Here is a 24,984-nt window from a genome sequence, read left to right as displayed (position 1 = left end):
CTTGACACCAATGATGGATAACAATTCCTTCCCCTGACACTAATGATGGGTGACGGATAATAAACTGGGCCTCTGTTTAGGAAGTGTGGAGAAGCCTGGATTAAAGGAAATACTGTATATAATGTTTTTAAAGGCAAAGTTTTAAATCAGTTTTTTAAAAATGATTATTATAATATACAAATTTATTTACAAATAAAAATGTAATAAATAACAAAGGATTCACAGAGCACTGTGGGTTTTCTAAAGTAAGAGCCCTGCAGAAGCCAACAGCTTTTAGGCACCCCGTGTCTAATTGAAACTATAAAGTGGTTGTAAAGTTAGAAGGTTTTTTACCTTAATACATTCTTTGCAGTAATGTAAAAAATAACTTTTGTCCAGTGTCGCAAGGGGCTAACAAACCTGATGTGATAGGATTAGCAGGTGACAGGTCCTCCTCATGGAGATATCTGGGGTCCCCCTGTCCCCAATGTCTCCACTGCAGCTAATGAAGCATGCAGGGCGAGGGAGGGGTTACTATGGCCCTTCCCAGTGCCCTAAATTTGATTGGGCAGCTCTACAGCTTCCCAGATGACTAACATAATAGCTAAAACCGAACTGAAAAAAACAAAACCAAGCTCATGGCTGTAGCTGTGACCTTGAAGTCCCTGCCGTTTATATATGGTGTGCAGACATCATGTGAGTAAAGCTGAACTTTTATGCCGCGTACACACGACCGGACTTTTCGAGGGACTAGGTCCGGCGGTCTTTCCGACTGAGTTTTGGCGGAGTTCCGACGGACTTTCCGAATGAACGGCCACACACAATCACACCAAAGTCCGATGGATTCGAACATGATGACGTACAACTGGACTAGAATAAGGAAGTTCATAGCCAGTAGCCAATAGCTGCCCTAGCGCCAGTTTTTGTCCGTCGGACCAGCACACACACGAACGGATTTCTCGGTCTGGCGGAGTTCCGGTGAAAAAATTTAAAACAAGTTCTATTTCTAAAGTCTGCCGGATTTTTGGCAAGCAAAGGTCCGATGGAGCCCACACAAGATCGAATTGTCCGACGGACTCGTTCCGTTAGACCTTTGCTGTCAGAAAGTCCGGTCGTGTCTACGCGGCATTATTCAAATCTTTTTATCCTCCCAAAGAATATACAGGTGCATCTCAAGAAATTTGAATATCATCAAAAAGTTAATTTATTTCAGTATTTTATTTTCAAAAAGTGAAACTCCTATTATATAGATTCATTACAAACAGAGTGATATATTTCAAGCATGTATTTCTTAAAATTTTGATGGTCATGGCTTACAACTAGTGAAATACCCAAAATTCATTATCTCAGAACAATAGAATATTACATAAGACCAATAAAAAAAAAAGGATTTTTAATAGAGTAATGTTGGCTTACTGAAAAGTATATCCATGCACAGTATAATATGCACTGCATACTTGGTTGGGGCTCCTTTTGCCTAAATTACTATATCATTGCGGCGCGGCATGGAGGCGATCAGCCTGTGGCACTGCTGAGGTATTATAGAAGCCCAGGTTGCTTTGATAGCAGCCTTCATCTCGTCTGCATTGTTGGGTCTGTTGGGTCTCTCATATTCTTCTTGACAATAACCCACAGCTCCTCTATGGGGTTTAGGTCAGGTGAGTTTGCTGGCCAATCAAGCACAGTGATACCATCATCATTAAACCAGGTATTGGTACTTTTAGCAGTGTGGACTTTCATCCAAAGAGTACTTTGGACCACTGAGCAACAATCTAGTCCTTTTTCTCCTTAGCCCAGGTAAGACACTTCTGATGTAGTCGCTGGTTCAGGAGTGGTGTAAGGGCTTACCTAGGTTGGAGTCCATGACGCAGAGATGTATGCTCACCCTTGCAAATACACACAGCCCATGGTAACAGGGTAATAAGCTACCTGGGCTTTGGATCTGTGCATGAGGGTGTGACAGGAGTTTGCCAAAGGATAGTCGAGGTAAAGCTGTAGTCAGGGATTCCAGAAGACAGAATAAATGATAAGCAGAGCCAGGATCAGAAGCCGGAGTCAGTCTTGGGACGCTGTAACTAGAACACAGGAATACTGGAACATTTGGCAAAACAGGAAACAAGAGACAATGAACTGACATAGTGTTGAACCAGGAGTATTGTACCTGTCACTCCTCAACCAGGAGTAACAGGTACAGAGTATCGCCCTCAGTACTTCATGCTGAACTAGGCATAGCTGGAAAGCAGGCAGACTAGAGAACTGATGTGTGCCTCAGAGGTAAAGGAACAGAAGAAGCTAAACGGAAGGTTATGGGTTCAATACCACCTTGAGCCACTTGGGGCGTGACCACGCCTGGCTGTCTGCTTGGCACGGTAGGGACCTTAACAAGTGGCTTGTCACAAGGAATGCGGCAGTTGTAGCCCATGTCCTAGATATGTCTGTGTGTGGGGGCTCTTGAAGCACTGACACCAGCTGTAGTCCACTCCTTGTGAAGCTCCCCCAAATTCTTGAATGGCCTTTGCTTCACAATCCTCTCAGGCTACCCTTGTTGCTTATGCACCCTTTTCTACCACACTTTTTCCTTCCACTCAACTTTCCATTAATATGCCTGGATACAGCACTCTGTGAACAGCCAGTTTCTTTAGCAATGATCTTTTGTGACTTACCCTCCTTGTGGAAGGTGCCAGTAACTGTCTTCTGGACAACTGACAAGTCAGTAGTCTTCCCCAATGATTGTGATTCCTACTGAACCAGACTGAGAGACCATTTAAAGGAGGGACCCTCAAACTACGGCCCTCCAGCTGTTGCAAAACTACACATCCCATGAGGCATTGTAAAACTCTGACATTCACAGACATGACTAGGCATGATGGGAATTGTAGTTCCTGAACAACTGGAGGGCCATAGTTTGAAGACCCATGATTTAAAGGCTCAGGAAACCTTTACATGTGTTTGGAGTTAATTAACTGATTAGAGTGTGACACCATGAGTATAAAATATTCAACTTTTTCACATTCACATTTTTTGAGATGCACCTGTTTATCCTTTATGAGGAGAAAAAGATTTGAATAAAAGTTCAGGTTTAGACCCCTTTCACACTTTAGCGTTAAAAAAAGCGCCTGTAAAGCGCTTGAAAGAAGCCTCATCTGCAATCCCAATGTGAAAGCCCGAGTGCTTTCACACTGAGATCCCTTTCTCATTGGGGCATTTTTCAGGCGCTTTAGCTTTGAAAAAAAGTGCCTGTAAAGCGCCTGAAAGAAGCCGCAAATGCAATCCCAATGTAAAAGCCCGAGTGCTTTCACTCTGAGGCACTGCGCTGGCAGGGCGTCAAAAAAAGTCCTGCAAGCAGTTTCTTTGCAGCGCTTTTGGAGCGGTGAATACACCACTCCTAAAGCGCCCCTTCCCATTGAAATCAAAGGGTAGCGCCTGCAAAATGCCTGAAAAGCGCCTGAAAAGTGCTTTTGACAGCAGCGCTTTGTGGGTGCTTTTAACCCTTTATTTGGCCACTAGCAGGGGTTAAAAGTGCCCCAATAACACTCGAAAAACACTGGTAAAGCACTGCTAGTTTAAGCGGGGCTTTACGAGCATTTTTCGGGCGCTGACATTGTGAAAGGGCTCTTAAAGCACTTGGGTTTTCACATTGGGATTGCAGATGAGGCTTCTTTCAAGCACTTCACAGGTGCTTTTTTTAACGCTAAAGCGCCTGAAAAACACCCCAGTGTGAAAGGGGTCTTACTTGATGTCCGCACACCATATATAAACGGGGGAGACTTCAAGTAGTTAAAGCAAAGTCAGAGCTATAGCCATGAGCTTGGTATTGTTTTATCAGTCCAGTTTTAGCTTTTATATAAAAGTCATCTGGGAAGCTGTAGAGCTTCCCAATCAAATTTACGGCACCGGGAAGGGCCATAATGACCCCCCACTCCATGTGCTTTATTAGCGGCAGTGGAGGGCGGGGGAGAGACTGGAGCCAAGAAGACCCCAGAGACCTGTCATCTGCTAATGCTATCACATCAGGTTTGTTAGCCCCTTGCAATAGCAATAAAGTTACATTGAGAAAATAAAAAATGTTAAAATAATTGTAATAAATTAAATAAAGATAGTTTAAAAAAAAAAGTAAAAACCCTGTTGCCCTGCACACACAGGCAAATACAAGCACATGCATAGGGTGTGCACCTGTATGTAAACAGCAATTGCATTACAGCTTGAGGTATCGCAATAAGCATACTGATAGGAGAGGAGAGCATGGAGGCAGAGAGAGGAGCTCATCATTGTACTGTTTCTCCTTTCACTGTCCAGTCACAGGCTGGGGGCGGATCTATGATGACCTAGATTCAGAGGAAGCAGATTGAATGATGCTGGACATCAGAGTGACGACATCTAGTCGCAGAAAAAAAGTAAATCTCTGGATTGAAGGTGAATATTGTAGCAACAGCTGATTTTGTTGTTGTGTCTTGTAATGGACTGTTCATTTTTATCTTGTTATTTCTGGTTGGATTTCTGCATTAAGACTAAAAAATTAAAAATATTTTTCTGTAAAAACTCAGTTTCTGTAATTCTCTCTAACTGGGTATCAAGTGATATTTTCCATGGGAGAAGAACATTCTAGAAATGAGGACCCACCAGTGAAATCTTGCACCAGTCTATGTGGAACTGAGCTCGGAACTTTTTATCACAACTGATGACTGGCTCCATCTCTTGGCTGCACCTTAGCTGGTTCTGGGGGTTCTCCACCACCTCCCGAAGACATGAAGAGAAGGGGACATCTGCTCCCACCATGACGTAGACCCTAGAAGGACAAGAATAGGTCAATTTCACTAAGGAGGGACATCATCTTCACAGTACAGCCTTCAAGAGGAAAGATAAATGGTTGACGGGACTTCCTAAGGACTTCTTCAGACCTCGTTCCCATTTAACCACTTCAGCTCTGGAAGATTTACCCCCCTTCATGACCAGGACATTTTTTGTGATATGGCACTGCGTTATTTTAACTGACTATTGCGTGATTGTGCCACACGGTACCCAAATAAAATTTATGTCCATTTTTCCCCCACAAATAGAGCTTTATTTTGGTGATATTTGATCACCTGAGCTATAAACTAAAAAAGAGCAACAATTTTGTAAAAAAAAAAAAACTATATTTTTTACTTTCTGCTATAAAACATATCCAATAATTTTTTTTAAAAAAATCTAATTTCTTCATCAAATTGGGCCAATATGTATTCTGCTACATATTTTTGGGTAAAAAAAAAAAAAAATCACAGTATGCGTATATTGATTTGTTTGGGCAAAAGTTTATGACGTCTACAAACTATGGAATATATATGTGGAATTTTTTATTTTTTTTACTAGCTGGTGGTGATCAGAGACTTATAGCAGGACTGCGACAATGCGGCGGACAAATCGGACACCTAACTGACACTTTTTGGGAGCTAGTGACACCAATACAGTGATCAGTGCACTGTCACTCTACTAATGACACTGGCAGAGAAGGAGTTAACATCAGGGTTAAATGTTTTACCAGAGAGTGCATGCTAACTGTGAGGGGAGGGGGTGTTTGTACTGTGGAAAAACAGACATATGTGTTCCTGCTTAGCAGAAACACAGGATCACTACCTTCCCTTCTCACAGAACAGCGATCTGCCTTGTTTACAGATCGCTGTTCTGCCAGTCTCCTGAACAATCGGTGGGTCCAATCACAGCAGGAGCAGGTCGCCGGTGGTGTGCGTACACGCCCCAAACCTGGAAGTGCAGAATCATGTACAGGTGTGTGATTCTGCCCAGAGCGGCTGCCCTGCCGCAGTAAGTGTGTGTGGGACAGTCAGCATCTGGCTAAAGAGGAGACCTTCTTTATGGCTACTGCTAAAGATATGTAATTATTAGCATGAAAATAAGGATTGCACTGCTGTGGGTACGGCGTAGGATGCTTTTAAAACTACCATCCGCGGTACTATAGTGGGTGTCATCAAACATCTCAAGGAGGACAGGGCCTGGTAGGTATCTACACATGAAACCTCAGCCTTCACAGCAGAGAGCAGAGTTAAGATATATTAAAAACCCATCCTCTTCCATGAGGCGATTTGATCTGGTCTAGGTTGAGAAAACTCAAAAGAAGCTGCTGTACTAAAAACAGAGACTGTTCGAGTTTGGGGGACAAAAACAGTTGCTTATTTGGCTAGAATTGATTTGCCGCCTACCTCTATACCCTGTATTTTTGATCATACTGATACTCTTTAAACCTCACCAGAGGAGATCACCCAAGACTTCTTTGATTTTTATATGCTTCTAAAGCCAGCTATGATCAGGCAGACCTGGTGGCGTACCTGAGTGATGTTCACTTACCTGTCCTCTCTGAGACTGAAGTTAGTGACTTAGATACACCTCTTTCAATGTTGGAGATAGATGTGGCGATTACTTGTTTTAACCCACATAAAACCCGTGTCTAGATGGTTATCCAATTAAGTGGTCCAAAACCTATGCAGATTATCTCTCTAGTACTGTCCATGTACAGCGTGGCTTATGAAGTGGGAGCCTTACCTACCTTACTCTGTGAAGCTTTGATAGTCCCGATTCCAAAGCCCAATAAGGATCTCAAATATTGTGAGTCGTACCAACCTATATCATTAATCAATGTACATGCCAAAATTCGGGCCAAGGTCTTGGCTCGTTGTTTAAATGTGGTTATTGTTGGTCTTATCAACCCTGATCACATGACATTTAACCCCATGTGCTCCAAAGTGATTAATTTACGTTGCTTATTTACCAAGCTTCAGATCTGTGTCCCTGACCCAGACACTAGAGTGGTGGTATCGCTTGATACGCATTGAATGGCCCTACTTATTTGAGATCCTTAAAAGGCTTGGCTTTGGCCCTAAATTTCTGACCTGGGTTAAACCACTATATTCCCAGCCTATGGTATGATTTAGAGTAAATACCTCCATTACTGAGGCCTTCCAAATGTTTTGTGGTACTAGACAGGGATGTCCGTTATCTCCTCTGCTGTGTGCCATCACCATTGAGCCACTGACTGGCGGTGCTTCTTAGATAGGATGGGGTAATTAAAGGGTGCAGGATTAATGAATTGGAAGCAAAAACATCCTTATATGCGGATGATATGCTCTTGTACCTGGCAGACCCAGCAGACTCTCTTTGCACAGCCCTACGGGTTATATCACAATGTGGATCCTTTTCAGGTTTCTAAGTCAACTGGAGTAAATCTAGTATTCTCCCTTTGGACCCCCTATTTAAGTCAGTACTCCCACCTTCCATATCACTTTGAGTGATCTTTAAATTTTGCTATTTGGGAATTGAGATACAACTAACTTATATAGAAAACAATTTATACCCAATGTAGCGGATGATATTTGGGATCAAATGTCACACGCATTGTAAATTTAGTTTTTGACCTCAGGACAATAAAGTTTCTGAGGGTTAAATATTGTAGGTAGGCCTAACACCAGTCTGGCCAGGCTGTGTTTAGAAGTTCTGCATGGTCATGTGAGGTGCACATGACAGGCTAGAACCAAGTCTGGTTGGATGTTTTGGTATCGGCCCTCTCAGAGCCAATCAGCGGGAGTGCCAGGGGCGGCTGAGGAGTCTGGGAGGGGGTACTTAAACAGGTGTGGGTCACGTGTTTGTTCCGGAGTTGTTCATGAGTAGTGATGGACGAACTTCCGACGGGACGTTTCGCGAACGCGAAACGCGAACGGACACAAACGTTCGCGAAAACGACCGTTCGCCGCGGGCTCCATTGACTTCAATGGGAGGCGAATTTCGCAAACCTTTAGGTCGAATTTGCGGCCACGGGGTAATTATTAGGGGGTAGCACGTAGTCCCACCACCTGGACAATAGCATAATACATGTATGAGGTGAATTTGGGATCGATAACTACAAGCATTTTTTTTTTATTTGGGAAATTGTTCTGACAATTCAGGACTATGGAGCTAATGAAGGCAATGGAGGAGAGGGAAGGTCAGGGACCAGGGTAGGCAAACAAGAGGGTGCAGGAGATACAGAGCACTGACAGCAGCACCGTAATACAGAGCACTGACATCAGCACCGTGACATACAGCGCTGACAGCAGCTCCGTGACATACAGCGCTGACAGCAGCTCCGTGACATACAGCGCTGACAGCAGCTCCGTGACATACAGCGCTGACAGCAGCTCCGTGACATACAGCGCTGACAGCAGCTCCGTGACATACAGCGCTGACAGCAGCACCGTGACATACAGCGCTGACAGCAGCTCCGTGACATACAGCGCTGACAGCAGCTCCGTGACATACAGCGCTGACAGCAGCTCCGTGACATACAGCACTGACAGCAGCTCCGTGACATACAGCGCTGACAGCAGCTCCGTGACATACAGCGCTGACAGCAGCACCGTGACATACAGCGCTGACAGCAGCTCCGTGACATACAGCGCTGACAGCAGCTCCGTGACATACAGCGCTGACAGCAGCTCCGTGACATACAGCGCTGACAGCAGCTCCGTGACATACAGCGCTGACAGCAGCTCCGTGACATACAGCGCTGACAGCAGCTCCGTGACATACAGCGCTGACAGCAGCTCCGTGACATACAGCGCTGACAGCAGCTCCGTGACATACAGCGCTGACAGCAGCTCCGTGACATACAGCGCTGACAGCAGCTCCGTGACATACAGCGCTGACAGCAGCACCGTAAGCAGCCCCAGGAGGAAGTCAGCACAGCACAGGGATGGTGTGATCCCCTCATAATAAGAACCCCCAGGAGGAAGTCAGCACAGCACAGGGATGGTGGGAGCCCCTCATAATAAGAACACCCAGGAGGAAGTCAGCACAGCACAGGGATGGTGGGAACCCCTCATAATAAGCAGCCCCAGTAGAAATATGACACCGCTCAACCTCTTCAAAGAGGAGGGTAGGGGCATATAGTACGGTGTGCTTTTTTGGGTCAGGGAAGTGAGCCAAATGAATTAAGAAGGTCTGTGTGCTTGATTCCAAAAATTGTTTATAGACATATACATGGTCTACTGATCACATGTGTTGAATTCCTCCGAGATCCATGCCTCATTCATTTTTAGAAATGTGAGGTAGTTAACACTGTGGTGAGCTAGGCGAGTACGCTTATCGGTCACAATCCCCCCTGCTGCGCTGAACGTCCTTTCGGACAGGACACTGGATGAGGGGCAAGCCAACAGTTCGATTGCAAATTGGGCAAGCTCTGGCCAGAGGTCAAGCCTGCCCACCCAGTAGTCTAGGGGTTCATCACTCCTCAGAGCGTCCACATCGGCCGTTAACCCAATGTAGTCGGACACCTGACGGTCTAGGCGTTCCCTGATGCTGGATCCGGATGACACCTGTCGATGGGTCGGCTGAAAGAATGACCTCATATCCGAAGTCACCAACACATCTTCAAACCGGCCTCTTCTTGCAGGCGCTGTTGGATTGGTACCCGCAAATCCTTCTCTGGGAGTGGGAATTGCTCCTCTGCCAGCGCACGCAAAAGCAGAATGCAGCATTTCTCGAAGCAAGGCCTGGAAGTGCTGCATTCTGACAGCCCTCTGCGACGGCGGTAACATTTCCGCCATTTTGTGTTTGTACCGGGGGTCTAAGTACGTTGCCACCCAGTACTGGTCCTTGACCCTCATGCTTTTTATACGGGGGTCCCTATTAAAACACTGGAGCATGAAGGCCCCCATTTGCACTAAAGTGGAAGCGGTGTGGTGGCCTGGCTCCTGCTCATCATCCAGGATAATGTCGTCCTCTTCATTCTCCTCTCCCCATCCTCGCACAACAGGGATCCCAGAAAGGTTTAAAGCATGCTCTTCTTGCTCCTGCTCATCCGCCCCGGCACCATCCTCCTCTGACTCCTCATCAGACTCCTGTTGTTGACTTGTCTCAGATAGAGTAGCCCCCCCTGGGAATTCATCCAGCATTGCGACTTCCTCATCTTCCCGCTCCTGCTCCTCCACAGCCTGATCAATGACACGACGCAATGCACGCTCCAGAAAGAAGGCATAAGGTACCATGTCACTGATGGCGCCATGGCTGCGACTGACCAGTTTGGTGATCTCCTCAAATGGCCGCAGAAGTCTGCATGTGTCGCGCATGAGCAGCCACTGGCGCGGTGAAAAAAAACCCAGCTCCCCAGAACCGTTTCTTTCGCAGAGTTCATACAGGTAGACGTTAACTGCACGTTTCTGCTGGAGCAGCCTATCAAGCATATAGAAGGTTGAGTTCCATCGCGTCGGGCAATCGCAAATAAGACGTCTGACCGGCAGATGGTGTCGCCGCTGAATGTCAGCAAGGCGAGCCATGGCCGTGTAAGATCTTCTGAAATGGGCCGAGATTTTCCTTGCCTGCCGCAAGATGTCCTGGACCCCAGGGTATTTGACAAGGAATCGCTGCACGACCAAGTTTAAGACGTGTGCCATGCACGGCACGTGCGTGATTTTGCCCTGTTTCAATGCGCTAAGCAGATTGGCACCGTTGTCACACACCACTTTACCAACTGTCAAATTGAGCGGTGTTAGCCACTCATCTGCCTGTGAACGCAAAGCTGAAAGGAGTGCCGGGCCAGTGTGGCTCTTTGCTTCCAGGCACAACAGACGCAGCACGGCATGGCAACGTCTCACCTGGCATGTGGAATAGGTTCTGGGGAGCTTGGGCGGTGCAGTGGAAGAGACGCTAGCAGCGGAAAAGGAGGAGGCAGCTGAGGAGGAGAGGGAGGAGGATGGAGTAGGAGGAGGAGAAGAAGAGTCAGGCCTGCATGCAATCCGTGGCGGTAAAACCAAATCTACACGGGTGCCACGGGTTACATGCTTGACGGCCGTCAGAAGGTTCACCCAGTGGGCAGTAAAACTGATATACCTTCCCTGCCCGTGTTTGCTAGACCACGTGTCTGTGGTCAGATGTATCTTGGCACCGACACTGTGTGCCAGAGATACATTCACTTGCCGCTGAACATGGCCATATAGCTCTGGGATGCCCTTCTCTGAGAAATACTTCCTTCCTGGGACCTTCCATTGTGGTGTTCCAATGGCCACAAATTTGCGAAAGGCCTCCGAGTCCACCAGTTTATATGGCAGTAGTTGGCGGGCTATGAGTTCTGACAAGCCAGCCGCCAACCGTTGGGCAAGAGGGTTATCCGGCGTCATCATTTTTTTACGCTCAAACATTAGGCCCACGGAAGCCTGCCTTTTTGCAGAAAAATGTGAGCTTGGCGTGATGGAAGGTGGAGTGGAGGACAATTGTGAGGAGAGAGGAGAAGGAGAAGTAGAAGACGAGGCTGGACGGTGAGAGCCTGCAGTGTGGCTTTGTGTGTTCCGTTGCTCCCACTGGGCTCGGTGATGGCTGCTCATGTGCCTTCTTAAGGCGGTCGTCCCTAGGTGAGTATTGGGCTTACCGCGACTAACGCGTTGACTGCAAAGATTGCAGATGGCAACGCTATTGTCAGCAGCGGACACGTTAAAAAAAGCCCACACTGCGGAGCCATGTGCCGGTGTCCTGGGAGCGCCAGATGTGACCGTACATGGTCGATGACTCGCTCCTGATACATTTGCAGTCTGCTTTGTCCCTGCTGTGCAATGTAAGTCATTGCTGCTTCTCCTCCCTATCTGCTGGTCCATATCTCCCTCTGAACTCCCCTCCTCTTCCTCTCTTGTGGGCACCCACGTGACATCACTAGACACGTCATCATCAACGTCACCTTCCCCACCGCTATAAGTAGAGTAGGCAGCAACACCGGGGACCAACCTCCTCCTTGGGCTGATCTGGGTACTGGCGTCAGACTGCTGAGTAGCGCTTGTTGCTACCTCCTCTTCCTGATCCAATACCAAGAGTGGCTGCGCATCAGAAATGTCCTCTTGATATGGATCGGAAAATAATTCCAGTGACTCAAGCGGAAGGTATGTGGTGGTGGTGGTGGTGGTCGTGTTGTTGGTGGTAGTGTCTTTGGGGGTGCACATAGCAGAGAGTGAAGAAGAGGGTGCAGATCGAGAGGATGAGGAGGGTGCAGAAGAGTAAGGCTGAGCGAGCCACTCAACCAAGTCTGGTGCATCCTTTAAAGTAATTGAACGCACCTTCTGCAACTTCCCACTTTGGCTCAAGCCTGTTGCTCCTGCCCTACCCCTACCACCCCTGCGGAAGGGCCTGCCTCTTCCTCTGCATGTCATTTTTTAAATGACCCTGTGACAAAACTCTTAGTCCCTATACCGCTGAAGGACTGCTGCAGTATAGGTGAGCGGTCAGCAGTGGTGCACGTCAACCCTATCTATTGTGGACCTATAGCGGTCCTTACAGAACAGCAGACTGTACCGCACTCAAGCCTATGTACCGTAGCACCCTATACCAAGTTACCAGTCCTTATAAGAACTTTTGTGGACCAAGCAGGTTGTGTATTAGTGTTTAGCAGACTGTACGTCAGTCCCTATACCGCTGAAGGACTGCTGCAGTATAGGGCAGCGGTCAGCAGTGGTGCACGTCAACCCTATCTATTGTGGACCGATAGCGGTCCTTACAGAACAGCAGACTGTACCGCACTCAAGCCTATGTACCGTAGCACCCTATACCAAGTTACCAGTCCTTATAAGAACTTTTGTGGACCAAGCAGGTTGTGTATTAGTGTTTAGCAGACTGTACGTCAGTCCCTATACCGCTGAAGGACTGCTGCAGTATAGGGCAGCGGTCAGCAGTGGTGCACGTCAACCCTATCTATTGTGGACCGATAGCGGTCCTTACAGAACAGCAGACTGTACCGCACTCAAGCCTATGTACCGTAGCACCCTATACCAAGTTACCAGTCCTTATAAGAACTTTTGTGGAACAAGCAGGTTGTGTGTTAGTGATTAGCAGACTGTACGTCAGTCCCTATACCGCTGAAGGACTGCTGCAGTATAGGTGAGCGGTCAGCAGTGGTGCACGTCAACCCTATCTATTGTGGACCGATAGCGGTCCTTACAGAACAGCAGACTGTACCGCACTCAAGCCTATGTACCGTAGCACCCTATACCAAGTTACCAGTCCTTATAAGAACTTTTGTGGACCAAGCAGGTTGTGTATTAGTGTTTAGCAGACTGTACGTCAGTCCCTATACCGCTGAAGGACTGCTGCAGTATAGGGCAGCGGTCAGCAGTGGTGCACGTCAACCCTATCTATTGTGGACCGATAGCGGTCCTTACAGAACAGCAGACTGTACCGCACTCAAGCCTATGTACCGTAGCACCCTATACCAAGTTACCAGTCCTTATAAGAACTTTTGTGGACCAAGCAGGTTGTGTGTTAGTGTTTAGCAGACTGTACGTCAGTCCCTATACCGCTGAAGGACTGCTGCAGTATAGGGCAGCGGTCAGCAGTGGTGCACGTCAACCCTATCTATTGTGGACCGATAGCGGTCCTTACAGAACAGCAGACTGTACCGCACTCAAGCCTATGTACCGTAGCACCCTATACCAAGTTACCAGTCCTTATAAGAACTTTTGTGGAACAAGCAGGTTGTGTGTTAGTGATTAGCAGACTGTACGTCAGTCCCTATACCGCTGAAGGACTGCTGCAGTATAGGTGAGCGGTCAGCAGTGGTGCACGTCAACCCTATCTATTGTGGACCGATAGCGGTCCTTACAGAACAGCAGACTGTACCGCACTCAAGCCTATGTACCGTAGCACCCTATACCAAGTTACCAGTCCTTATAAGAACTTTTGTGGACCAAGCAGGTTGTGTATTAGTGTTTAGCAGACTGTACGTCAGTCCCTATACCGCTGAAGGACTGCTGCAGTATAGGGCAGCGGTCAGCAGTGGTGCACGTCAACCCTATCTATTGTGGACCGATAGCGGTCCTTACAGAACAGCAGACTGTACCGCACTCAAGCCTATGTACCGTAGCACCCTATACCAAGTTACCAGTCCTTATAAGAACTTTTGTGGACCAAGCAGGTTGTGTATTAGTGTTTAGCAGACTGTACGTCAGTCCCTATACCGCTGAAGGACTGCTGCAGTATAGGGCAGCGGTCAGCAGTGGTGCACGTCAACCCTATCTATTGTGGACCGATAGCGGTCCTTACAGAACAGCAGACTGTACCGCACTCAAGCCTATGTACCGTAGCACCCTATACCAAGTTACCAGTCCTTATAAGAACTTTTGTGGACCAAGCAGGTTGTGTATTAGTGTTTAGCAGACTGTACGTCAGTCCCTATACCGCTGAAGGACTGCTGCAGTATAGGGCAGCGGTCAGCAGTGGTGCACGTCAACCCTATCTATTGTGGACCGATAGCGGTCCTTACAGAACAGCAGACTGTACCGCACTCAAGCCTATGTACCGTAGCACCCTATACCAAGTTACCAGTCCTTATAAGAACTTTTGTGGACCAAGCAGGTTGTGTATTAGTGTTTAGCAGACTGTACGTCAGTCCCTATACCGCTGAAGGACTGCTGCAGTATAGGGCAGCGGTCAGCAGTGGTGCACGTCAACCCTATCTATTGTGGACCGATAGCGGTCCTTACAGAACAGCAGACTGTACCGCACTCAAGCCTATGTACCGTAGCACCCTATACCAAGTTACCAGTCCTTATAAGAACTTTTGTGGACCAAGCAGGTTGTGTATTAGTGTTTAGCAGACTGTACGTCAGTCCCTATACCGCTGAAGGACTGCTGCAGTATAGGGCAGCGGTCAGCAGTGGTGCACGTCAACCCTATCTATTGTGGACCGATAGCGGTCCTTACAGAACAGCAGACTGTACCGCACTCAAGCCTATGTACCGTAGCACCCTATACCAAGTTACCAGTCCTTATAAGAACTTTTGTGGACCAAGCAGGTTGTGTGTTAGTGTTTAGCAGACTGTACGTCAGTCCCTATACCGCTGAAGGACTGCTGCAGTATAGGGCAGCGGTCAGCAGTGGTGCACGTCAACCCTATCTATTGTGGACCGATAGCGGTCCTTACAGAACAGCAGACTGTACCGCACTCAAGCCTATGTACCGTAGCACCCTATACCAAGTTACCAGTCCTTATAAGAACTTTTGTGGAACAAGCAGGTTGTGTGTTAGTGATTAGCAGACTGTACGTCAGTCCCTATACCGCTGAAGGACTGCTGCAGTATAGGTGAGCGGTCAGCAGTGGTGCACGTCAACCCTATCTATTGTGGACCGATAGCGGTCCTTACAGAACAGCAGACTGTACCGCACTCAAGCCTATGTACCGTAGCACCCTATACCAAGTTACCAGTCCTTATAAGAACTTTTGTGGACCAAGCAGGTTGTGTATTAGTGTTTAGCAGACTGTACGTCAGTCCCTATACCGCTGAAGGACTGCTGCAGTATAGGGCAGCGGTCAGCAGTGGTGCACGTCAACCCTATCTATTGTGGACCGATAGCGGTCCTTACAGAACAGCAGACTGTACCGCACTCAAGCCTATGTACCGTAGCACCCTATACCAAGTTACCAGTCCTTATAAGAACTTTTGTGGACCAAGCAGGTTGTGTATTAGTGTTTAGCAGACTGTACGTCAGTCCCTATACCGCTGAAGGACTGCTGCAGTATAGGGCAGCGGTCAGCAGTGGTGCACGTCAACCCTATCTATTGTGGACCGATAGCGGTCCTTACAGAACAGCAGACTGTACCGCACTCAAGCCTATGTACCGTAGCACCCTATACCAAGTTACCAGTCCTTATAAGAACTTTTGTGGAACAAGCAGGTTGTGTGTTAGTGATTAGCAGACTGTACGTCAGTCCCTATACCGCTGAAGGACTGCTGCAGTATAGGGCAGCGGTCAGCAGTGGTGCACGTCAACCCTATCTATTGTGGACCGATAGCGGTCCTTACAGAACAGCAGACTGTACCGCACTCAAGCCTATGTACCGTAGCACCCTATACCAAGTTACCAGTCCTTATAAGAACTTTTGTGGAACAAGTGAGTTGTGAATGTTTAGCAGACTGCAGCAGAAGGGCAGCAGTCAAGTATAATATCCTTTCTATATTTGGAAGAAAGAATATTATACATGTACAAGCCTATTACTGTACCACTGATACCAGTCCTGAAAAGAACCTTTGTGGAACTAATAATAACAGCAAGTCTTTAAAATTACCCTCACTGCCTGACAACACTGCTTCCTTCCTGTCCCTATACAAATTGGCAAAAAAAGAGAACGATTAGTGGTTACTGGAACAGCTCTTTTGTGGACCTTGATAGTAACAGCTAATGATGATGATGATGATGATGATGATGAAAGACTAATCTGGCTGTCCCTGTAGCATACACCGTCCTTTCCCTTTCTCTAAACTAACAAAAGACACTCAGGCTGCTGCAAGAATCAGCAGCACAGCAAACCTATCAACACCTAACACCTATACCAGTCCTGAAAAGAACTTTTGTGTACCAAATAGCTAGTGGTTTATCTCTCCCTACTCCACACAGGAACCTGTCCCTATCTTAACAGAAGAAAGAATGTAAAATGGCCACCGGATCGGGTGTATTTATAGGTTAGGGGGAATGTACAAGTGTCCATGTGCTGTCATGTCTCAATTGGCTGTCCTGTATCACATGATAAACGTGTCACCAAAGGTTAAAGTTCTTGTATACATTAAACACGTAAGTCCGCCGCGGCGAACGACGGAAAAAGGCGTTCGAACGTGCGGACCGCGAATGTCGGAAATTCGCCGCGAAACGACCGCCGGGCGAACCGTTCGGCCATCACTATTCATGAGACCCATGTGGTCTGTTCTGGTTTCAGGACCGGGGTAGCCCTGTGAGGGGTCCTGGTCACAGGGTATTCGACATCCCGCAACATGTTCCTGGCAGTGGCCCCTGATAGACCTGCCTGGTCTGGGGTAGGGATCCGTCTGTTTCCGAGTCTCAGAACCTGCTGGTCCGAGGAGCTGTAACTGAGGGAGGATTCACAGTGTCCGGGTGTGCTCTCGGCTTGTAGGTACACCTCAGCTCGTGGAAGTGACCGGGGGAGGACTCTTCAGAGGAGGGCCGGCAAGTGGCATCCTGAGAAGTGCCTGGTTACTGAGTTGGGAAGGACGAATTCACACTTTTCCAGTACCATAAAGGAAGCGGGAAACGTTCCAGGTACGGTTGGAAAAAGGTTCCTGTATACTCTCAGTTGATTGTTCAAGTTTTGAGTCAACGTGCTGACTGCCATGATCTCTGGCTAGAGATCTGTTCAGCCTTGAAGTACTCAGCTGCGTGTGGATAATCTCTGGGTGGAAATAGAGACTTTGCTAGACCTGCAGTTCAAGGTGCCTGAGTTCTTCACCTGTGCCCTCTGTTCCCTAAGAGACTGTGTTTGTGAAAGTTCTACTGCAAAATAAACCTCTTTTGAAAGGATTTTATCAGTGTCAGTGTACAAGTCGTTGGGTATCAACCCTGGGAACCCCTAGACGCGGAGGAGCAGGCCAGGAGAAGGTAACCGGTAAGCCCAACAAATCAAGGCCACACAGCAAAAGTTGTGGCCGCTACACCAATAATAAACAGACTGAAAAACTTAGTTTGGGTTAAACTCCCTCTAAACCTGCTGGGTAGGATCAATTTGTTTAGGATGATCTTCCTGCCCAGGTTCTTATATATATTTTGGCACTAGTTTATTTGTGCAAAAAAAAAATTGTAAATATTAATGCCCTGCTTACCAACTTCCTCTGGGCCTCTCGTCCCCATAGAATTTCCTTAAAAACGTTACAACTATCGGTACAGAGAGGGGGCTTGGTACTACCTGATTTGCAGGCCTATTACTGGGCCACTCAAGTGACTCGCATGCACAGCTGGTTCTTTCCTGACATAGACAATGCTTTAGTGGCAGCACAGGTGACCATTATGCACTCATACAAAGCTTTGATTAACCTACTCTACAGGAATGGACCTTATCCCATTCAAGGGGCTGCAGTCCTCAAGCTATCATATAACATTTTTCATTTGTGCAATTGGAGAATTAAGGCCTCCCCTCTTACCTCCTCACTTAACCCCTCCTTGTTGTTTAATGGTAATTTGTCTGAACGTAATCATCTACCTGATGTGCACCGCTGGTCTCCTGCTGGTTTAAAGTATGCGCATCAGCTATTTTCAGAGGGGACATTTAAAGTGGTTGTAAACCCTTATAAACCACTTTGACCTACAGGTAAGCCTAGATTAAGGCTTACCTGCAGGTCCAAGAAATATCTCCTAAACCTACACGGTTTAGGAGATATTTGCCGAAAGACAGGCACCGCTGTCTACGGCGCATGTCTGAGCGCGCCGCATTTAACAGCGATATGCCGCGAGTGGCAGCTCCCGTGCGCATGCGCGGGAGTGACGTCATCGCAGCTCCGATGAATGACAGCGCCGGAGCAGCGAGACCCACCAAGAAGATGGATGCTCCGGACTACAGAGGACAGCGGTGACTTCGCTGGCTCCTGTGTCAGGTAAGTGACACATAATGGACTACTATGCGATGCATAGTAGTCCATTATGCTTTACCTTTGCAGGGAATCAAAGAGGAAGTAAACCCATCAGGTGTCTCCTTGGTGACCTGGAAGAGGAAGAGTTAGGTGCCACCCGGAAGTTGCTGATCTGCCTTCTCCTTTTTTATGCAAAAAAAGCAATTTCCCTCAGTTGGAAGAAACCAGAGCCTCCCACTTTACAGATGTGGGTAGACTTGGTCAATCAAGCATTGCCCATGTATGAACTGACCTATACCGCCAGAGGTTGTACAAATAAGTATGATAAAATATGGTCGGCATGGACTTCTAAGGTGTCGGGGGAGACTGAAGTTTAACAAGACTGGGAGGTACACCCCTCATATGTTTACAGATAGGTGCCCTGGCTGTGTCATATCCTCCTTTATGTTGCATTCTTCTGCATTTTTTGAATTGGAGCGATAGATTTCTTCTAAAATGCTCTAATCACCAGCTGTTTTGTTACTGTGTTACTTATGTCTCCTGGTACCCACTGGGTACGAAGCAGTGTCCTTGTGTTTATATTTTTGTCATCTGATATTGCAAACTGACTGATATCTACCCTTTCTTTGGTATGTTGTTAATGTTTGTTTGAAAACGAATAAAATACCTTTAACCATTTAAAGGACCGTCAGGATTTGCCCCCTTAATGACCAGGCCATTTTTTGCGATACGGCACTACGCCGCTTTTACTGACAATTTCGCGGTCGTCCGACGCTGTACGCAAACAAAAGTGATGTCCTTTTTTTCCCGTAAATAGAACTTTCTTTTGGTGGTATTTGATCACCTCTGCGGTTTTTATTTTTTGCGCTATAAACAAAAAAAGCATCAATTTTGAAAAGAAAACAATATTTTTTACTTTTTGCTATAATAAATGTCCCAAAAAATGAAAAAAAAAAATTCTTCATCACCAGTTTAGGCCAATATGTATTCTTCTACATATTTTTGGTAAAAAAAAAAATCACAATAAACATATATTGATTGGTTTGTGCAAGAGTTATAGAGTCTAAAATATAGGGGATAGATTTATGGCATTTTTATAATTTTATTTTTTAGCTAGTAATGGCGGCGATCTGCGATTTTTAGTGGAACTGCGACACTGCGGCTGACAGATCAGTCACTTTTGACACTTTTTTGGGACCATTGACATTTATATAGTGATCAGTGCTATAAAAATGCACTTATTACTGTATAAATGTCACTGACAGGCAGGGGAGGGAGTTAACTGTGTTCCCTCATGAGTGTTTCTAACTGTGGGGGGAGGGGACTGACTGGAGGAGGAGACAGATCGCTGTTCCTAATTACTAGAAACAGCAGATCTGTCTCTCCTCTCCTGTCAGAATGGGGATTTGTGTGTTTACATACACAGATCCCCGTTCTGGATCTTGTGCCCACCATTGCGAGTGGCCACGCGCACCGGGTCCCCCGCAGTGCAGCACGCACTCCTGGCACTTAAAGGAGCCAACGTACAGGTTCGGTGATTCGCGAGAACGAGCCAACCTACTGCCGTATAATCAAGGCGACTGGTCGGCAAGTGGTTAAAAAAAAGAGACCCGGTCACTGCCTTAAAAAAAAATTGAGATAAAAGCAAAGAAAAATCAAGTATTTAAGGCGGTGTTCTGCGACCCCCATGAAAAAATGTAAAGTCAACTGCTACAAATACTGTAGCTGCTGACTTTTAATGTTAGGAGACTTACCTGTCCAGGGTTCCCCCGATGTCGGCACTCCAGCTGATTTTCAGATCGGATGTCAGATCAGCTGTCAGATGCAGCCATCACCATTCTTGATAAGGAAAACCAGCAGCTCAGCCAGTTCCCTACTGAGCATGCGTGAAGCATGCTGCACCTTCTAACACGCCCTGGCGGCAGAGGGAGGTGGAGGGGGGCTGAACTTCTGAGGGATGGCGCCATCTCGGAAAACAGGTCCCCTTCTTCTGGGGGGGGGGGGGGGACGTAAAAGCGGAAGTTACACTTTTCGGTGGAAAGGTTCAAAGTAGGGTTGAACCAATAATGTTTTTTTACTGGCAAGTATGAGTACCGATACTTTCTGACGGGAAGTCACTATGACAAGCCTGGGTTCACACAGGAGTGGTGCGGGAAACCGCATGTGATCCGGACAAGAATCGCACCGCATTCCTGTTCAAATTGCATTTTGTATAGGCTCAAATAGCACTGCAAAAGTATCGGTTTCAGGCAAGTACTCGTGCAAATGCTCAGTATCGGCACCGATACCGCTGTCGGTGAAACCCTAGTGTAAGGGGTTAACATCTCGGGTATTGTGCCCCAGGAATGATCACTCTCAGTCTGCTCCTTAGAACAGGAAGATCTCTGCACACGGTGAAGCTGAGTAATATGTCGCATTCTAGTGGCAGCAATGGGATCTGTCAGTGTCACTATCACACCCTCCACCGACTATACCCATTTCTTTTTTTTTTTCATTTCTAATGCCATTTTCTTGACGATAAGGCCGCGTACACACGGGCGGACTGTTCCCTCAACTTTGTCCGCTGAACAGTGTTTCAGCGGACAGTCCGCTCGTGTGTGGGGCTTCAGCGGACAGTTTGACGAACAAAGTTTTTCGGAAATTCCGAAAAACTGTCCTCTGAAACTTGGTTTGAGCGGACAGTCCGCCCGTGTGTAGGCCACTTTCGAAATGAGCAAACTGTTCCCGCTCGGAGGAAAGTCTGCTCATTTCGAGCGCGTCTCCAGGTAGGCGGGGCCCGCGAAGGAGACGTCGCGGGCCCCGCCGCCTGGTATGGACTTAAAGGGGAACCCCAACGCCGAAAAAAATCGGCGTGGGGGTCCCCCCAAAGTCCACAACAGACCCTTGTCCGAGCACGCTACCCGGCCGGCCAGGAAAGGGGGGCGAGCGAGCGCTCCCCCCCTCCCGAGCCGTACCAGGCCGCGTGCCCTCAACATGGGGGGTGCCTTGGGGAAGGGGGGGCCGCGCGGCCCCCCCACCCCAAAGCACCTTGTCCCCATGTTGATGAGTATCCAAAAAAAACTGTCAATGACAATCAACACTGCGCTAACCCCAAAAATTACATACAAAAAAGCTGCTAACACAATCACAAGGATATACAGTAGTGAAGAAAATTCCAAATGTTAAATTATAGTGTAGCGCTATATAAAATATGATTAAACCACTAAGTGATGTGACAGTATCAAAATTGCATGACATACAAAAGTGCTTGCCCAAACTGCCCAGCAATTGCATAAATAATGAAAAAATTATAATGAACCCAAAAAAATGTGAAAACAGTCCAAAAAATCTGTTATTCGATTAAATCCAATCCACACGTGAGAGGGAAAGAGCCATCCACCTTCGTCCTATGAAGATCACATGCAGGCACCCTGTGGCATATCCATCACCAAATAAGATGTAGGCTTACCAGATAGAATGGATCCAAACGAATATACATTCGAAGGATCAATCAAACTTCAGAATATTCTCATATAGAGTTGTCCAACATAAAAAGGCTCTCCTGGGAATTCTCAATCAAGTATTCAAACGATGGGAAAATCTTCCACTTTAAACCTCAACGCCCATTGTAGAACTCATACAGGAGGAAAAATGAGGGCCACAATAGTGTAAATCCGTTTTAAAAAATTTAATGAAATAAGTAATGAACTTACATGAATCCAAATGAATAAAGCGCTTTTATCATAAAAACAGAGCTGCAGTAGGAGTCCCGACGCGTTTCGTCCTCAAAAGACGCCATGTTGATGAGGACAAGGGCCTCTTCCCGACAACCCTGGCCGTTGGTTTCGGGGTCTGCGGGCGGGGGCTTATCGGAATCCGGGAGCCCCCTTTAATAAGGGGGCCCCCGGATACCGGCCCCCCACCCTATGTGAATGAGTATGGGGTACAATGTACCCCTACCCATTCACCTGTAAAATAAAAGTACCCAAAAAAAAAACACAACACACGAGATAAAATATTTTATTGCACAGCTCCGGGGGTCTTCCGTCTTCGGGGGTCTTCTCACCGGACTCCTCCGCTATCTTCTTGTAGCTCTTTTGCTAGCGGAGGAGTCCGGCTTTCTTCCTCCCCGCCGCCGGCCTCTTCTCCCGACTTCGGGGGTCTTGTCCCCCTCTTCGGTTCTTCTGCCGGGCCACCGCGCCTTCTTATAGCTCTTTTGCAGGCGGTGGCCCGGTCTTCTGTCGCCGCCGCCTTCCGTTCTTCTGCCGGGCCACCGCGCCTTCTTATAGCTCTTTTAGAGGCGGTGGCCCGGTCTTCTGTCGCCGCTGTCGCCTTCCGGTCGCCTTCCGTTCTTCTTCTTGTTCTTCTTCTTCTTCTTCTCCAGGAGATGTTGACACGCCGCTCTCTCCGGCCGGAATGCCAGAGCCGCGCTGTGCGGCCACTTATATAGTGACAATGGGGCGGTGTCACATGGTATATGTCACATGGGTTGGTCACATGGTGACCCCGCCCCCTTACGATGTCATAGTCCCCATGTGACATCAACCCATGTGACCAACCCATGTGACATATACCATGTGACACCGCCCCATTGTCACTATATAAGTGGCCGCACAGCACGGCTCTGGCATTCCGGCCGGAGAGAGCGACGTGTCAACATCTCCTGGAGAAGAAGAAGAACAAGAAGAAGAACGGAAGGCGACCGGAAGGCGACAGCGGCGACAGAAGACCGGGCCACCGCCTCTAAAAGAGCTATAAGAAGGCGCGGTGGCCCGGCAGAAGAACGGAAGGCGGCGGCGACAGAAGACCGGGCCACCGCCTGTAAAAGAGCTATAAGAAGGCGCGGTGGCCCGGCAGAAGAACCGAAGAGGGGGACAAGACCCCCGAAGTCGGGAGAAGAGGCCGGCGGCGGGGAGGAAGAAAGCCGGACTCCTCCGCTAGCAAAAGAGCTACAAGAAGATAGCGGAGGAGTCCGGCGAGAAGACCCCCGAAGACGGAAGACCCCCGGAGCTGTGCAATAAAATATTTTATCTCGTGTGTTGTGTTTTTTTTTTTTGGGTACTTTTATTTTACAGGTGAATGGGTAGGGGTACATTGTACCCCATACTCATTCACATAGGGTGGGGGGCCGGTATCCGGGGCCCCCTTATTAAAGGGGGCTCCCGGATTCCGATAAGCCCCCGCCCGCAGACCCCGACAACCAACGGCCAGGGTTGTCGGGAAGAGGCCCTTGTCCTCATCAACATGGGGACAAGGTGCTTTGGGGTGGGGGGGCCGCGCGGCCCCCCCTTCCCCAAGGCACCCCCCATGTTGAGGGCACGCGGCCTGGTACGGCTCGGGAGGGGGTGCGCGCTCGCTCGCCCCCCTTTCCTGGCCGGCCGGGTAGCGTGCTCGGACAAGGGTCTGTTGTGGACTTTGGGGGGACCCCCACGCCGATTTTTTTCGGCGTTGGGGTTCCCCTTTAAGTACATTCCAGGCGGCGGAGCCCGCGACGTCTCCGTCGCGGGCCCCGCCTACCTGCACACGCGCTCGAAATGAGCGGACTGTTGCCTCGTGTGTGGGCGAGTCCGTTCATTTCAAAAGTTGCGCGGACTTAGTACGACGAACAAAGTTTGCCGTATTTGTCCGCTCAAAAAGTGCCGTGTGTGGGTGTGTTCGTTCATTCAAAAGTTTGAGCGGACTGTTTGACGAACTTAGTTTCGGCAGACAGTCCCCGCGTGTGTACGCGGCCTAACTTGTTCAGCAGCCCTTCACGGGGCCACAACTGACCATCAAAAATGGTTCCCATTGCCTTCAATGTAATTCAAAATTTTGGATTAAAAAATGATAGCTTAAAGGGGTATTAAACCCAAAAGCAAACATTTATTATATTGCAGTTTCCCAATTCTTAGATGTGATGGCTGCGTTTGTTTTCTTTTTAGGCTTTCTTTCTACTATTTTCATTTGGTGATCCAGCCAGCAAGTCATTTGTTTTTTTTACAAGCTCTCCAGCAGAATGTATCAGTTTACGTGGATGAGACAAACCACTTAACAGTGACAGGGGTGATTAAAATGATCAGATTTTATTTATTCATGCAAAACCTTAATCCTAAAAGGAAAAAAAAAATGTTTGCTGTAACTGATTATTAAAGTAGAATTATAGACAAGAATTTTTTTTTTTCCATTTTGGATAGAGCATGGGGGGGGGGGGTTATAACCCCTGTCAGAATTTTTTTCGCCATCTGTGTCCCATTGCAGAGATTTCCCTTCATTTCCTGCCCCATAACCAAACAGGAAGTGAGCGGAAATCCCTACAAATTAGGGGAATTCCCTGGGGACACCCAGGTCACCATTGGACCATTTCTCCTCTATTGCTTTTCTGGGGACAACCCAACATTTTTTAATTTTCTTTTACTTTCACTTTCAATGATAATGGTAAACAGGACAATTAAAGTCTCCATAATGTGGGCACAGACAGCAATACAAACTGACAGGTGTTCTAATCCCTCTCCACTCTATTCAAAAATAAAAGAAGAAAAAAATAAGTGTTTTGCCTTTAGTCACACTTGTAGTGTGAGCTGGAGTTTGGCTTCAATTTGTTGGTGTGTTTAAATCTGCTAATACATTTAACACTACCCTTCCCCCCTAAAAACAATGCTGTCTGCTGTGCCTCTTGAGCTCATTTCTCCAGAATTGT

General features: G+C 47.6%; 1 protein-coding gene across 4 annotated transcripts in view; it reads right to left on the bottom strand.

The window, feature by feature from the left end:
* Nucleotides 1-24,984, bottom strand: part of SGCE (sarcoglycan epsilon) — a 131,430-nt gene that overhangs the window by 26,584 nt on the left and 79,862 nt on the right. For all 4 annotated transcript variants that reach the window (XM_077490768.1, XM_077490769.1, XM_077490770.1 and 1 more), the window contains exon 6: nucleotides 4,600-4,765. In XM_077490768.1, the coding sequence (XP_077346894.1) occupies nucleotides 4,600-4,765 (166 nt within the window). The remainder of the gene's footprint in view (nucleotides 1-4,599; nucleotides 4,766-24,984) is intronic.

Source organism: Lithobates pipiens, unplaced genomic scaffold (assembly GCF_037356315.1).
Source record: "Lithobates pipiens isolate NorthernLeopardFrog02 unplaced genomic scaffold, aLitPip1_a1.2 Scaffold_19, whole genome shotgun sequence".
Classification (NCBI taxonomy): Eukaryota; Metazoa; Chordata; class Amphibia; order Anura; family Ranidae; genus Lithobates; species Lithobates pipiens.
Note: the sequence above shows the minus strand (reverse complement) of the source record. Positions and strands in the feature narration are given on the sequence as shown.